Below are 17,225 nucleotides of genomic sequence, written 5' to 3' on the forward strand. Positions count from 1 at the left end.
GTTTTAATAATTTCTTGTGACTGTGTTGTAATAATTCCTGTTTGTTATTTATAAAACTTGAACAAGTTTGAATAATTAACGACGCATTATTTTTTGTTATTAATCATCCAATTTTGGATTCGATCATCTCATAAAATTAGAAGTTCTTAAAAGTTTTTTAAGGTAAATATTATTGTAATACATTAATTAAATAATTGTGGATACTTAATCTGAGAGCAAAACATTTACAGGTGTTTGAGTCGCTATAATTTTAGTATATATCACTTCTTTTTTTGTAACATCTGAATAACAAATTAAATACACGCACATAAACTTCCCAACCGCTCTGCTCCGCTCGGTAAATAGAAATTTAAAACACGAAATATTATTAGTTATATAATTTTTTTTTTTTTTTATCAAAAAAAATCCGAAAATGTCTTTTTTCAACTTAGTGGAGAAACATTTTAAACGCAAAAAAATTTGATTATTAAAAATTTAGACTCTACTGTAAAAAGAAACTATCTAAGGAAATAAATAAATAATAACATTTTATAATTGTTAATAGCTTTAATTAGATCTCTCTCCAAAACTTAAGTGTTGTAATTAGTTAAAATGCTCAATTAATTCAAATAATTTAATGTTAACACAATCATTTCATGTCAATTATTCAGCTGAAACGCAGTTTTTCTAATAGTACGAGAGTTTATTCTTGAGAAAATGGATTCATCTGTTTTAACATCTGAAGACGTAATTTATTTACTAAAACAGAAATTTGGTGATACATCAAAAATGAAATTAATTGATTATAACATTAAACCATTATCAGATAAGATAGAAGGTTTTATGGGTATTCATTTGCGATTAAAATGTGAAATTAAGTTTCCTGATCATCAATTTGTGTACTTTTTTATTAAAAAACAAGTGGAAAACCAAGAGGAAAATGGTTTAGACGAGTCGTTTAATACTACTGAAGCATACAATCGAGAAGCACTATTTTACGAAATTTTAGATGAAAATTATAAGAAGTTTCATGTTGATTGGGCTCCAAGACATTATAAATTTGAAAAAGATAAAACCTTATTAATTTTGGATGATATCAGTGTTGATGGTTTTATGTTAGGTAAGTAAAACTCACTAAACCCATTATTTTAATAGAACTTTTCATCATATTCTATCCCATGGTATGTAAAAAAATCCATGAACTCTAAGTTTCTGGACTCATGGTAAATAAGCTCTAGAGTCAATATTGAACATTTTATATCATAATATAAATACTCGTCCCTCTTTGTCAATTTGTAGTAAGTTAAGTTTAAAATTCAGATTTCAATTCAAGGATAGTGACATTCAATTCTCACTTATACTCACTCTCACTCTGGTGGGTCATTTTACCCGAAAAATTTTCTCTGGGCTTGTAGTTTAATATACTGATGATGCAAATGAAAAAGATATTTTTAGAAACTTATTAAATCAATAACAATTCAAAGGTTTAATTTCATATATTTCATATTTCCAGGGAAAAAGTCTTTACATTCATCGTCAGGCTTTGACTTAGACCATTGTAAAGTGGGATTGAAATCATTAGCACGATTACATACATTTAGTGTACATTTGGAAAATGAAAAAGGTAAAAAAAAGCCAAATTACAAATTCACCAACGATATGCCTCTTTTGTCAGAAGAGATGTTAATAACTCTTTCCCATAAATTTGGTGAGGCCTACACACTAACATCTATACGCTGTTTAAAACTTGCCTTCGAATATTTACCAAATACAACTTCAGAAGAAAAAAACAATTTGAAGGATTTGTTTCAAAAAGAAATGGATGAATCTATTTATAATTTATTTAAACCATCGACTAAATTTAAAAATGTGTTTTGTCATGGAGATCTCTGGCATAAGAATATAATGTTTAAATACTCCGGCGAAACTCCAATCGATTGTAATTTTGTAGATTTTCAAGTATTTCGTTATTTACCAGGATCACACGATGCATTATTTTTCATATATTTAAATACATCTCCAGAGTTCCGTAAAGAAAATTTACATCAATTAATGGAATATTATTACGAAGAATTTTATACTGGATTAACGAATATTGGATTGAATCCTTGCGAAATATTTTCATTATCTGATTTTTACGAGAGTTGTGCAAATTTTTTCTTACTTTCAAAAATAATGGCTGCATTTTATCTGCAATTACTTTTCTTAGGCGATGAATTTATCGAAGAACAATGTAAAAAGGACCCGGCAGCAGATTTGCGAATAGATATGTTGTTTGGTAATCGTGAAAAATATTTGTTGCCTTTTTTTAAAGAAAATTGTAGACCTTATTTGGATAAATTTATGCCACTAGTGGATGAAGTAAAAGATGCTTTACTGAATCGAAAAATTATGCGTGATGATTGTTTCGACATAGTTCGACGAAAAATTGCTTCCGAAAACTATGTACTTAAAAATTACGAAGTTTTACCAAATCGTTCGAAAAACTTATTAAAAATCACAATTTTATTAAATGATACGATTACCAGTTTAAATTTCTTTATGAAATGTTTGAATGGTGACTTAAATCGAAAAGAAGTTTTTATTTATCAGTTATTATCCTTGAATGATTTATTAAGTAATATGGAAGTCATAAATCAAATGATGCCAAAATGTTATTATAGTGTTAATGCTAGATCGATTGTTCTTGAAAACTTAGAAGAGACTGGCTTCAAACATGTTGACACATTAGATTGCCAATTAGTGGACACAGTTATTAAAACTTTGGCAAAATTTCACTCAGTGTATTTAGTTTTAGAACACAAAAGTCAAACCGAAAAAGTTCATAAATTTTATGAATTTTCTGATATAATCGCAGAATTAGAAAAAGAAAACAGTTGCAGTAAATCGAAAGAAAATTTAATAAATCTACTGAAACCATCAAAAACTTTCAAAAATATTTTGTGTCATGGAAATTTAAGCTTAAAAAATATTATGTTTAAAGATGGAACTGAATGCCGGTTTGTTGATTTCAAACAAAGTCGATTACTTCCTCCCTCTTATGATATTTTAATATTTTTATACATGTCAACGTCACAAAGTTTTCGAGATCAAAATCTAAATCAAATTATCGATTCTTACTATGATTATTTAACTATAGAATTAGGTCGATCAAACATCATCGTAACTGAGATTCTAACATTTATCGATTTTAAAAATAGTTTTGATGAAATTAAATCAATTTTGGAACAAAATCCAACACTAAAGAATCTTTCAATAAATTAGAAAATACTTCAAACAAATATTTCTTGAAAAATTCCTATGTGGACGTATCGTAAATTACATTGTTTTTAATCGAGGAAATAAAATAAAACCTTTAAATTACTTTTTCAATATAAGCTTTAAAGAAAAGGTACAAAAGTTTTTGCTGAAAATTCGTTATTGACAAAAATAAAGACATACTTTTATTATCATGAAATGCATTTTTTTTATTCCCTTTTTCCTTGAATACCGTTTATGTGATGGTATTCGAGGCACTAAATCCAAGAAAATGGATTTGTTTGGGCCGTCGTTAAAAGCTAATACAACTCTGTCTTGTAAGAAGAAATTAAATTTAGGTTTACGTAATTTTAGTACAGTTTATAACAAACAAGTTGTTTTTTTGTTCTTGTGTGTTTTTTTGGTATGAGAGAAACCAACCATTCTATTAGAAAGTTTCGTTGAGTCAATATAGTTTTTTGTGCAAATAGTTAGAAAGTTTCATTTAGAGATATTCTGAACATTTTCCACTAGTGAATTTCGTTTAGTTTAGTGCAGAATTTTATAGTTAGTGCAGTTAACAATCCAAAAATTGAAAACATATTACATATTAAACTTCAGTGTTAATGGCGGCAAGTAACATCGAGAATACGACACCCACGTGGTAAGGTATCCGCATTCCTTCGTCCCTAATTTGTCCCAACCTTAAAGCAATATCTTACAACGCTTTCGTCACCGGGAGTTTCAGAAATATATGTAAGTCGTATTTGATATTTTCATTTTCTATAATTTGGATTGTTACTTACTTCTAGTAACAGTCCACTAAAAAATATATTGTAGTTTATATCGAAGGAAATAGCCAAAACATTTTGGTCCTTACGACCCCAATTATAGTCAGAATTGGCATTCTTAGATCTAATTTAATGGTAGAAAATATTCTAATTATTAGTTTAAATTTCGAATGGTTAATATTTAAATCGAAATTAGTTAGAATTTCACAGCGTAGAAAATTCGCATTTAGAATTGTGAGATATATAGTATCAATTTTCAAATGGTTTGTTTCTCTCATTTCAGGAAAAACTTATAGATTATTTAGATAGATTTTCATGGTTTCTTAAATTAACTATTTATAATAAATATTATTGCATTAATTTCGTATTTGAAATTTGGATTTAAATGCTATTTAAAAATATCTACAAAAATAATATACCATTTCGTAGTTATTTTGTCCAATAATATTGAAAAATAAGTTAGATTTATAATCACAATATTTTAAATTACATAATTTGTTTTTTCTAATATAATTACAATTATATTGTAATTACTGTTTATAAAAAATAAAAACATAGGTACACTTGATTTCTCTATTACACCTGTAGTCAACATTCCTTCATTATTATTTATTTGAGTCTAAACATTTTGTTTATCTAAAACTTTATTTGGTAGAAAAATAATTGTAGCATATTCAAATAAATTCAAAATGCCGACCGATGGGCAATTAACAACTCAATTAAAAGTGTTGCGTGCTGAACAACAGCAATTGTTCACACGTCTTCAAAATTTGTATACGGAAAGTAAAAAAGTTGCCAATCCTATAAATTTAAGAAATTTTCAAATTAGATTAAAAACACTTTCTCAAACAAAAGATAGGTTTGAAACAATTGTTCGGGAAATAAATCAATTAGAATTGACTTTAGATGAAAATTTTAATCCTGATTTTTCGACGATAGATTCCTTTGATGAAATTCTTTGTAACATTCAAAGTGTGGCTGATTTGATTTCTGAGCCCACAACTGCGACTTCTAGTTCTAGGCCAACGAATCAGGCAGGTTCTAGTGGGTTTTCAGCTAAAAGTATATCACGATTACCAAGAATTCCATTACCAGTTTTTAGTGGTGATATTAAAGAATGGCCCACTTATTTTGAATTGTTCAAGTCTTTAATTGACGAAAATCAGGAATTGAAAACCGTGGATAAGGCTCATTATTTATTCGGTAGTTTATCTGGTATTGCAAAGAATATTTGTGGTGGATTAACTCCAACTGAAAGTAATTATTCAATAGTGTGGAAAGCTCTTGTAGAAAAATATCAAGATAAACGTAAACAAGCTAACGCTTATTTAGAAAAAATTCTCAAATTCAAAACGTTTCAAATAGAATCCGTTGCAAATCTCAACTCATTTATAGATAATTTCGATTCTTCTGTGTGCGTGCTTAAAAAATTGCAAATGACGGACTTAGGAGATTTTATTCTAGCTTTCGTGGCGTTATCGAAATTGGATCCTCAAAGCCGTCGGGCCTTTGAGATGAAAAATAACACGTCCGAAATACCTACTTATGACGATGTCATAAACTTTGTAAAATCGCATATGAAGGTGCTTAGTCATACAGATAGTGGAAAAATTCAAGCTTATAAAAGCAATGTAGATGGAGCCAAGTCAAAGCCTCAAGCTTTCATGATTCGCGACTCGGAAAAAAAATGTATACTGGATTGTCATGAAAACCATGAGGTGTATCAATGTCCAAAGTTTGTAAAATGGAGTCCTAAACTACGGTATGAGTTTGTAAAAAAATCCAAACTATGTTTAAATTGCCTTTCTTCGCATAAAATAATTAATTGTCGTTCAAAATTTAATTGTTTCACTTGCAAACAACGACATCATTCATTATTACACTTTCCAACTTCGAAACCATCTGATTCTATCAATACAGCACCTGATGCCCCTAGTACACCTTCCATCTGCGGTAATATTACTGCAGGGGATGCAGTTGCAAGTAGCTATTGTTCAATGGATAATGAAAACTACGTTCAAAATTCTACAGTTTTATTATCAACGGTTTCGGTCAATTTTATAGATAGATTTAGAAAAATTCACAAGTTACGATTCCTTTTAGATTCGGCTAGTCAAGCAAATTTTATAGTAAGTAGGACTTGTAAAAAATTAAATTTGACCGTGAAAAAGGCACATAGTGTCGTTTTAGGTCTTGGGTCGAATGCAAACTCTGTGGAAGGTCATGTTAAAATAGTTGTTTCGTCGCAGATAAATAGTAAGGAAAACCATTTGTTAAATATGCTCGTTATAGACAAGGTTTCCAACAATCTTCCCAATTTTAGAATTAGTTTGAAAACGCTATCGTATCTCCAAGAATTACCCCTAGCTGACTCTTGTTTCCATATACCCGGGGAGATAGACGGAATTTTAGGTGCTGAAGTTTTTGCTTCAGTAATTGGTCAAAACAAAGTAGATGGACCACCTGGTTGTCCAACTGCGTTAGAAACAAGTCTTGGATATGTTATAATAGGAAGTGCACCGATTTTACCCTCATCTATTGTAGAACAACCCGCTTATTGTAGTGTGGTTAATTTAAGTGTTGAGGATATTCTTCAGAAATTTTGGGAAATTGAAGAAATTGAGGTTGCTTCAAGCCTCAACGCAGAGGATGTAGAATGTGAAAAAATTTTTACATCTACTGTGAAGCGGGAGCCAAGTGGTAGATATATTGTAGCACTACCGTTCAAAGAAGAACCGTCTGTTTTGGGTGATTCTTACACTGCAGCTTGTAGACGCCTATTAACAATAGAAAAGCGACTAGAAAATTCTCCTGAAATGCGACTCAAATATAATGAGGCCATGCAAAACTTTATAGCACAAAATCATATATCTAAAATTTCAGATAATTTACCCAGATATCCTGGATATTATATACCCCACCATGGTGTATATAAAGTATCGTCTTCGACTCCTCTACGAATAGTTTTTGATGCTAGTTGTAAAACCTCAACGTCGAAATCATTAAATGATATTCTTTTTGCTGGTCCCAAATTACATTCGGATGTATTCGTAACGTTACTCAACTTTCGGTTGTTTGCAATTGCTATGACTGCAGACATTTCTCAAATGTATAGGCAAATTAAAATTCAAAAATCGCATAGGCGATATCAACGATTAGTTTGGAGATTTTCGAAAAATGAACCAATATCGGTTTATGAAATTTCAGTGGTTGCGTTTGGTGTAACTTCCTCCCCTTATTTAGCGTTACGAACGATGCACCAATTAGCCTCAGATGAATCTTCATCATACCCCTTAGCTTCCAATGCAGTCATAAACGACATGTATGTAGATGATTTTGTAACCAGTGTTCAGGATACCCAAAATGCGATAAAATTATTTCAAGAAATGGTTAATTTATGCGAATCTGGTGGTTTTCCAATAGTTAAGTGGAATACTAATTCGAAAGTTGTATTAAAAAATATTCCAGAAAAGATTCGTTTGAACCAAACTTTAGAATTTAATAGCGGTAATATGCAAAGTGTTTTGGGTCTGCAGTGGGATCCTGAGTCGGACACTTTGTCCTTTAAAATAAATTCGGTTGTTCATAAATGCACGAAGAGAAATATTTTATCCACGATTGCACGCATTTTCGACCCTCTCGGAATTATAGCGCCGGTGATACTTCAAGCTAAATTAATGATTCAAAATATTTGGATTTTGAAGTTAGGATGGGATGACGTTCCACCCGATAGTGTAGTGAAACTTTGGTCACAGTTCGTCCTGGAAATGCCTCAGTTAGTTAGTTTTAAAATACCTCGCTCTTTGGGTGTTGGAGATAATCCAATAACGCTTGTGGCTTTCGCAGATGCCTCTTTAAAGGCATATGGTGGAGTGGTTTACATCAAAACTAGAAATAATGTTGAACTTCTCTGTGCAAAATCTAAAGTAGCACCGTTGAAAACGGTATCCATTCCCCGACTTGAATTGTTAGGTGTCCACTTACTGGCTAAACTTATACATAAAGTAATAGAAACGTATAACCGGCGTAGTTCTATTGAAAATATTTATGTGTTCTCGGATTCTAGTATAGCATTATGCTGGATACATTCTTCACCGCATAGATGGAAAACCTTCATTGCAAATAGAGTTACTAAAATAAACGAATGGTTACCACCTAGCGTTCTATGGTTTCATATTCCGGGAGCTGAAAATCCGTCAGATTGCTTATCTCGTGGCCTAATGCCGTCTAAACTTATAGAAAACACATTATGGAGAAAGGGCCCGGATTGGCTTATTTTAGAGCCAGAGAATTGGCCGGTTACCCCTTTTTCGGTGAACAAATTTAGTACCAATTTAGAATCCAAAGTCACTTCCCTAGCAGTTACAAATCATGACGATAATTCACTTTATAGATTAATTAGCAATAGTTCGTCATGGATTAGATTAGTTCGTAGTATGGTTTATGTTTTACGATTTTCAAAACTTTTACCTAAACGCGAAAACATTTCTTCATCGGACCTTGAACAGGCTGAACATAAACTCCTTTGGCTTGTGCAGAAAAAACATTTTGCCAAGGAAATAGAGTTGCTAGAAAGGGGGCAGGAATGTTCGTTTCGCGTCCGCTCTTTGAGACCATTTATGCATAACGGAATTTTACGTGTAGGAGGTCGTTTGTCAAATTCAAAACTAGAATTTGAACAATGTCATCCTGTTTTGCTACCGAAAAACGATCCCCTGGTAAATTTGTTAATAGATTATATTCATTCAAAAAACTTACATACCGGCAGTGGATTAGTGTTAGCTCTTTTGCGGCAACGTTATTGGATATTAGCGGCCAGGAGCATAGTTAGAATACGTGTTAGAAATTGTAACCGTTGTTTTCGCGTCCGGCCAAAACCTACGTTCCCCATTATGGCAGATTTACCAAAATTTAGAGTTCAGGAGGCAAAACCTTTTGTACATACGGGGACCGATTATTGTGGGCCATTTTCTATTACTATATCTCGTAGTAGAGGAGCTCGCGTACAAAAGGCTTATATTTGTATATTTATTTGTTTAGTTACAAAAGCATTGCATCTCGAGCTGGCCTCTGATTTAAGCACGGCAAATTTTTTGCAATGTTTAAAACGCTTTTTATCTCGAAGAGGTCCAGTTTCAATTCTTTATTCCGATAATGGGCGAAATTATATTGGTAGTAAAAATGAATTAGATAGTCTGTATAAGTTGTTGACTTCAGTAGAATATACAGAAAAGTATTGCAACGAGCTATCCCATAGAAAAATAGAATTTCGTTTCAACACTCCAAGAACAGCTCATCAGGGAGGAATTTGGGAGAGCCAAGTAAAATGTGTCAAGTCCCATTTATTCAAAGTGGTTGGATCCCAAATTTTGAGCTACGAGGAGATGAATACTTTGCTTATTCAAATAGAAGCATTGTTGAACTCAAGGCCCTTATGTACTCTTAGTGATGATCCTTCCGATCCATTAGCACTCACCCCTGCACACTTCTTGAATTTAACGCCACTTCAATTTTTGCCAGCGGCTGACCTGACAAATGAGTCAATCAATCGTCTCAATCGTTATCAATTAATAGACCGATTGGTACAAAGTTTTTGGGCTAGATGGCATCTTGAATATTTGACAACGTTACAAGTGCGACAGAAATGGCAAACCAAAACGAGCGATGACAATGTCATTAGACCGGGATTAATAGTTTTGATAAAGGAGGATAATGTTGCTCCGCTGCAATGGCCATTAGGTGTAATAGAGGAAATATTTCCAAATAAGGATGGAGTCGTGCGCAGAGCTTCAGTTCGAACTAAACAGGGTATCTGCCAACGACCCGCCGTACGTTTATGTCCGTTACCCTCCCAGTAATAAATCCGTAGTTAGTTTGATGTAGATATAATATTCTTTTAAATTAAAATTTTATAGTATTTAAGTTCAAATTTGGTTTTCTTGAATATAAATTTTTTGTTTCTTAGTTAGAGTTCAGAACATTTGTTCAGGGGCGGGAGAATGTTTGGGCCGTCGTTAAAAGCTAATACAACTCTGTCTTGTAAGAAGAAATTAAATTTAGGTTTACGTAATTTTAGTACAGTTTATAACAAACAAGTTGTTTTTTTGTTCTTGTGTGTTTTTTTGGTATGAGAGAAACCAACCATTCTATTAGAAAGTTTCGTTGAGTCAATATAGTTTTTTGTGCAAATAGTTAGAAAGTTTCATTTAGAGATATTCTGAACATTTTCCACTAGTGAATTTCGTTTAGTTTAGTGCAGAATTTTATAGTTAGTGCAGTTAACAATCCAAAAATTGAAAACATATTACATATTAAACTTCAGTGTTAATGGCGGCAAGTAACATCGAGAATACGACACCCACGTGGTAAGGTATCCGCATTCCTTCGTCCCTAATTTGTCCCAACCTTAAAGCAATATCTTACAACGCTTTCGTCACCGGGAGTTTCAGAAATATATGTAAGTCGTATTTGATATTTTCATTTTCTATAATTTGGATTGTTACTTACTTCTAGTAACAGTCCACTAAAAAATATATTGTAGTTTATATCGAAGGAAATAGCCAAAACAGGATTCATTATTAAAATTTAATAAAAAAGACGAATTGTTGTAATAAAACCTTGTCTTTTAAAACATATTTTATTTAATTTTCTTGATCTCCAATTTCATCAGTTTTGGAAAATGTTATTTCCATCGCCTATCTTTTAGGTTTCAGACCGAAACGAATCAAAGACAAGCAAATTGATTAATTAAAGGTAATTTGTTGGTAAATATGTAAATATATAAAGATTTTCTAATATTACAGTGGAACCTATATAACTTGAACCTCGTTAAGTCGTAATCCTCAAGAAGCCGAAAAAAATGCCATTCTCTTCCGCTTCACCCATAAATACGCGGTATCTAGAATAAGTCGAAAACTTATCAACTCGAAATTTTTTGCATTTCCCTTGGGGTTCGAGTCATCGTGGTTCCATTGTATATCAAATAAATGTTTTCAAAAATTTAAAAAATGTATTAATTTAATCTTCCCATCTTTAGACAGATTTTAGACATTTTAACAAAAAACTGTACCAAAATTTCAAACAGCAGTAGACTGACAGCGACTTTCCGACTGTGATTTTGAAATTTCGATAGTTTTTCTATATTTTCCTTAATATTATTATCTGATAGGTATGTTATGAGATTAGAATCAATAGGCTATTTTAGGCTATATCTACAAATTTTCCACCTTTTATCTTGTATTGTTTTGGAAAAAATGGAAACTTAAGTATTTCTCTAATTTGTGGTCTTACGGGAAACCTGAAACAAAAATGACACCTATACCATAATTTGGTTTGTATCATCGAAATTTCTTAGCGTTACGAAATTGGAACTATTTATACCCGACTACCAAAGACTGGTTATGTTTTCTGCGCATATCTTGTATGCATGTATGAATATTTGTTAGTAAAGTAAATTTCTTTAATGCTTCGTAACTCCGGAACGGCTTGATAGATTTCGACAGTTAAGTTCTCGTTATGTTCGTCTTTAACATACAAGTGTTCTTACATTAATAAACAAAAAAGTTAACCAAGCCTATCGAGCTGGGTAAGTATTATTTTAACAGTCAGGGACCATTATTAGAAAGATTTGAGCCGGTCTAAATTTTATTGGATTCCGACTATTAAAGTCGCTACGTAAACTACAGCACTTGTTTTTCTCTTTTCAGTAATAATTATTTTAAATACTATACTTGCACGTGAATTTCAATATCAAATCAGACGTAATTAAAAAACAAATAAATACTTTTAAAAGCCATTTTAATCGTGTGAGCTACGTTAGAAAATTATCAAAATTTATTTATATATTAAAAATTTTAATAATTTCACAAATAAATCATAATTAATATAAATTAAATATTTATTTTGTATGATTGCTTGTCTTTCATAATTAAACAATGCTAGCTGGCAGTTTAATTAATATTTAATTAATTTAAATTAAACACTACTAGATTGTTTAAGATAAATATGAATTAAAAATGACATTGGACTGAATCCGACAGGCTTTTTGATATATCCACCGAACAGAAATTGTATATCAATCATTTATTTCTCTAATATGTTCATTTTTTTTAGTCCAATTAAAACTTCTCTCTAGAAAGCTTCGCCGGAAAAATTAATCTTCATACACACCGTTTATAAGGAAATTGAAACAAAATTATAACAGTAAAATTAGTAGATTGTCGGTTGGGACACATTAGTGCAGGCGATGCTGAGTGGGTTTCGTATGCATTTACAGGTCCCATCAAACAAGGATTGTATTTCGAAGTTTTTTGATCCGCTGAATCCGAATTTGCAACTTGCTCATCGCTCAGAGTGGGAGGAAAATTGGAATAAACAAATTATTTGTTAACTCATGTTTAATCTTGATATGGGATATTTTCATTGTGATATACATTTTAAGTTCCCTGCGGTTCTTTTATTACTTTTGTTCTCAAACATAAATACAAAAAATTTCATATAAGTACCGGATGTTCTACATGAACTTCCCATCTCTCGAGTGCTACTTGGTAATCTTTCTTAGATGTTTTATTCAAAGGTTTTGATAGAAAACAGGTATAAAAATATATTAGTGGAGGCCTAATATATAATAAATATTTTGTTTTATCCATTTTTTACGATTGAGACAAGTTTATAATGTTACACGAAGTGAGAAGTTTATCAAGGAACACTCAAAAAATGAGAAGTTATGAGAAAAATATAACTAGCATAAATCATGTAGGATATTCTGTACTTGAAGAAAATCACTTTCAGAAGACTTAAGCGCAGCTGAATTAATTGAAACTAATTTGAAATGGAAACAACCAATCTTATTGTTAAAACATTAATTTATTAAGATAAATAAAGATTATATTTATATAGAAATATAAATCACACCTACTATGAAAATTATAGCATGAAAAATTATTACAGTAGAGTTTAGAGCAAATATTTCAAGAACGAAAAATTTTCTCATGAAAATATTTTGTTATCTGAATTATGTCGAATTTATTTCAAATAAGTATATTTTGTAATTTTTTACCAAAATCTAAAGTTTACCAAAAAAAGTCAAGGTCTTCGTAAATTGACTACCTCCAACTTAATTAGTAAGGTCTTTACTCCGAATTTGAATCGCCAAAAACTCAAACAAAAATATTTGTCAATGACACTTTTTGCTAAGAATTCATTCCTATATTGATCCCCGTTGTCATTTATAGCATAAATTTTTCCACTCCCATCCCCTGGCCAAGATCGCACAATTTTTTGTTTTCAACTTCTTTAAATAAGATTTAAACAATACAGTCGCACAGTTTTTTTAAAAATTCATTGACTGTTCTTGGATTCCGAAGTATAAACCTTACGGCTCTCACCTAGTTTATTTTTTCAAAGTCCTCAACAGGCGAAATATTTATTGATATATAGGTGATAATACAAAAAGTTCAGTAAATGACGATTATTCTGGCATATCCTGGCTCTTGGTGTACAGTTCAAATCACTTAATTTAGAACCCTACAATGTCATTATCAAAACCAATTAAATAAATTATATTGTCCTTAAACTAGTGAATAAAAATAGATTTCACTTAGCGAAAAATCATAAGTTAGACTTGAGTATTCCATTTGGATGTAACAAATTAATTTCTACAATGGATTTCTCAAATATTTTAACAAGTGCCGATTGTAAATATTTATTAAAACAAAAATTTGGTGATTTATCGAAAATACAATTAATTGATTTTACAATTAATCCATTATCAGATAAAATGGAAGGATTTATGGGTGATCATTTACGATTAAAATGTGAAATTTTAAATGATAATGAAAAACAGACTGTACAATTTTTTATTAAAAAACAGATATCTGTTCGAAACGATCAAGAAAAACATTTAGTTGATTCATTTAAAACAACAGTGACCTATAATAAAGAAGCCTTATTTTATCAAATTATCAATGATAATAATAATTTACCAATTAATTGGGGTGCAAAACATTTTCAATTTGAAAAAGATGAAACTTTGTTAATTTTGGAGGATATCAGTGTTCATGGCTTTATGTTAGGTAAGTAAAAAGAATCAGCTATTTAATTTACTTACATAGTATATGGATCTTTACACTCGAAATGATCAATCATTCCATTATTAACTAATCACACCTTAATATTTTGACCCTTCTAATGAGTTAGTATGCAAAATATGACAAATGGATTTAGAGTTTGAATAATGTTTTAGTTTTTCTATTATTAGACGCTGAATTGTAGATATTTTTACAAGATATTTTTCAAATACTTGTTTTATTCTTTAAAGAATTTAATTTTATAGCTACTTATTTTTTACTGTATGAATTAATTGTAATATTAGTTTAAAAAAGGCATACTACTGATTTATTAGTCAACCCAATATGTGCGTACATTATACCTACATTTGGTTTGATCAGGATATTGATTATGATATAACATAAAATTTTCTTGTACTTACTTTAAATTATCTCTATTATCTTTAACTTCTGATAACTAACATTCACAACCAATGAAAAAACATTAAATTTTGATAACAAATACAAATTGACAACTTATAATTACAAAAATTTTTTAGCATATTTTAAAATTTATAGCAAGCTGAATCGCTTGAAAAAATTTCTAGGCAACCTAAGTGAAAATGGTGGGTTTTTGGTGTTGTTTATTTTCGTTACACCTTTTTTTTAGTTTTACTTCCCACAACCAGCAAACAAAAAATCAGAACTATACCGTGCAATTAGAAACATAGTTTCAATAAGACCATGTTCAAATCGTTTATAAATTGAAACAATCACGAAACGATTACAAATCAGAGACTAATAATAAAAAAATTAATAGGTGCTATTTATAACTGTATACCCATTTACACCCCATTCTGTATACAATGTTAAAACTAAAATTTAATTAAGTAATTTATTTTAATAATTTATTGGTATCAAAGCTCTATAACACAAACGATTATTATTTTATTTTTTATAGGAAAAATAGAAATATTCGATTTAGATCATTGCAAAATGGGATTAAAAGCTTTAGCACGTCTTCACGCATTTAGTATACAGTTGGAAAATGAAAAATGTAAAGATAATCCAAATTACAATAATCATTACCATTCACATCCAGCGGCTTTCGATGAAGCTTTATTTTCGTATCGAAATCAATATGCAGCCGGATATATGAAAGCAAGTCTTCGATGTTTACAACTAGGTTTTGATTACATCCCACATTTATCAATGGATGAACGTATAGAAATGAAAAAGAAAATAAAAAATGTGCTTATTGATTTTGTTGAGCTCTTTGAACAACCATCAAAAAAATTTCAAAATGTATTTTGTCATGGAGATCTCTGGCATAAGAATATAATGTTTAAATACTCTGACGAAACACCAATCGATTGTAATTTTGTAGATTTTCAAGAATTACGTTATTTACCTGGGGCACACGATATGCTCTTTTTCATTTATGTTAATACAACTCAAGAATTTCGTAAAGAAAATTTATACAAATTAATAGAATATTACTATGAAGAACTGTATAATGAAATAAAAAAGATTGGATTGAATCCACATGAAATTTTACCATTTTATGATTTCACTCAATCTTATGCACAATTCTATCCAGTGACAAAGATCATTCAAGTAATTTACAAACAAATACATAATTTAGGAGATGAATATCTTTCGGAACAATTTAAATTAAAATCGGACGGAATAGAAATAATTTTAGGTAATCGCGAAAAATTCATAATACCAGCATATGAGAAAAATATGAACAATTACATCGATAAAATGAATCCACTGTATGAGGAGTTGATTGAATCTTTACTTAATCCAAACTTAGTTCGAGAAGAATGTTATGACATTATTCGAAGAAAAATCCATACTAATAGTTACGTTTTAAAAAATTATCAAGTTTTACCACATCATTCGAAAAACTTATTAATAATTACAATTTCATTGAATGAAACGATTACTGACTTGAAATTTTTTATGAAATACTTAAATGATGACTTTAATAGAAAAGAAGTTTTTATTTATCAAATATTATCACTTAATAATTTATTAAGCAACACTGAAGTCATGAGCTTAATCAATCAAGTGATGCCAAAATGTTATTACAGTGTTAACGCAAGGACGATTGTACTCGAAAACTTAGAAGAAAATGGATTCAAACATGTTGACACTTTAGACTACCAATCAGTGAACACAGTTATTAAAACTTTAGCGAAATTTCATGCAGCTTATTTAATTTTGGAACAGAAGGGTCAAACTGAAAAAGTTCATAAGTTTTATGAATTTTCTGATATAACTTCAGAATTAAAAAAAGAAACAATTTATACTAAATCCAAAATAGTTTCAGCAGCTTACGATGGACTTTTATCTGCTGTTAATGAATTATATCCAAGTATGCTGAGTGAGATATCAAAACTTCGAGATAGTGAAGAAAATTTTGTAAATTTGTTACAACCATCAGACACTTATAAAAATGTATTATGCCACGGAAATTTAACTTTAGAAAATATTATGTTCAAAGGTGAAGATCGAAGTGAATGTCGATTTGTTGATTTCAAACAAAGTCGATTAATGCCACCCGCTTATGATATTTTAACATTCTTATACATGACAACAACACAAAATTTCCGAGATCAATATTTAAATCAAATTATTCAATCATATTACAATTATTTAACTGAGGAACTACAACGAGCAAAACTCAACATAACTGATTTTCTTACATTTAATGATTTTAAAAATAGTTTTAATGAAATAAGTAAAATTGCGTTACATCAAGTGATAATTTCATCAGTTTCTGGAAATGATAAACGCAAAAATGTTCGAGATAAATTACAAATTAAATATGTGAAAGAGATTGTCTCTCTATTAATGGATCATTATAGAAATCAGGTTTAGGTTAATTTTATAATAAAATATGGAACACTTCAAAGAAATACTTTAAGTTTGCAGCATCCCTTGGTAGCAAACTTTAATAAAACACATTTATTAAAGTTAGTTCTATGCAAATTTTTTTCTAATTTCCAAAAGAGAAACAGAAACTCCCGAAGAAAAAATTTTCGTAAAACATCGTGTGACGTAATAATTTTAGTTATGTAGATAGCACACTATCCTTAAATAACGTTTGTAATCTGTGAATTCTTTTGTATATTTTATTCATTTTAATTAACTTATATTTAAT

General features: G+C 30.1%; 3 protein-coding genes across 3 annotated transcripts; all 3 read left to right on the forward strand.

Annotated features, from left to right (window-relative positions):
- The first annotated feature begins 675 nt into the window (after positions 1-675).
- Positions 676-3,380, forward strand: LOC123293158. Its single transcript, XM_044873880.1, has 2 exons — positions 676-1,099; positions 1,493-3,380. The coding sequence occupies exons 1-2, from the start codon at positions 697-699 to the stop codon at positions 3,241-3,243; spliced, it is 2,154 nt and encodes a 717-aa protein (XP_044729815.1). The 5' UTR covers positions 676-696; the 3' UTR covers positions 3,244-3,380.
- A 1,316-nt stretch (positions 3,381-4,696) lies between these two features.
- On the forward strand, positions 4,697-9,865 carry LOC123291538. The gene has a single exon (XM_044871853.1). It carries the CDS (start codon positions 4,697-4,699, stop codon positions 9,863-9,865), a length of 5,169 nt encoding a protein of 1,722 aa, XP_044727788.1.
- A 3,873-nt stretch (positions 9,866-13,738) lies between these two features.
- On the forward strand, positions 13,739-16,996 carry LOC123291540. The gene is made up of 2 exons (XM_044871855.1): positions 13,739-14,080; positions 15,015-16,996. The coding sequence occupies exons 1-2, from the start codon at positions 13,786-13,788 to the stop codon at positions 16,940-16,942; spliced, it is 2,223 nt and encodes a 740-aa protein (XP_044727790.1). The 5' UTR covers positions 13,739-13,785; the 3' UTR covers positions 16,943-16,996.
- The last annotated feature ends 229 nt before the right edge of the window (positions 16,997-17,225 follow it).

This window comes from Chrysoperla carnea, chromosome 2, assembly GCF_905475395.1.
Source record: "Chrysoperla carnea chromosome 2, inChrCarn1.1, whole genome shotgun sequence".
Classification (NCBI taxonomy): Eukaryota; Metazoa; Arthropoda; class Insecta; order Neuroptera; family Chrysopidae; genus Chrysoperla; species Chrysoperla carnea.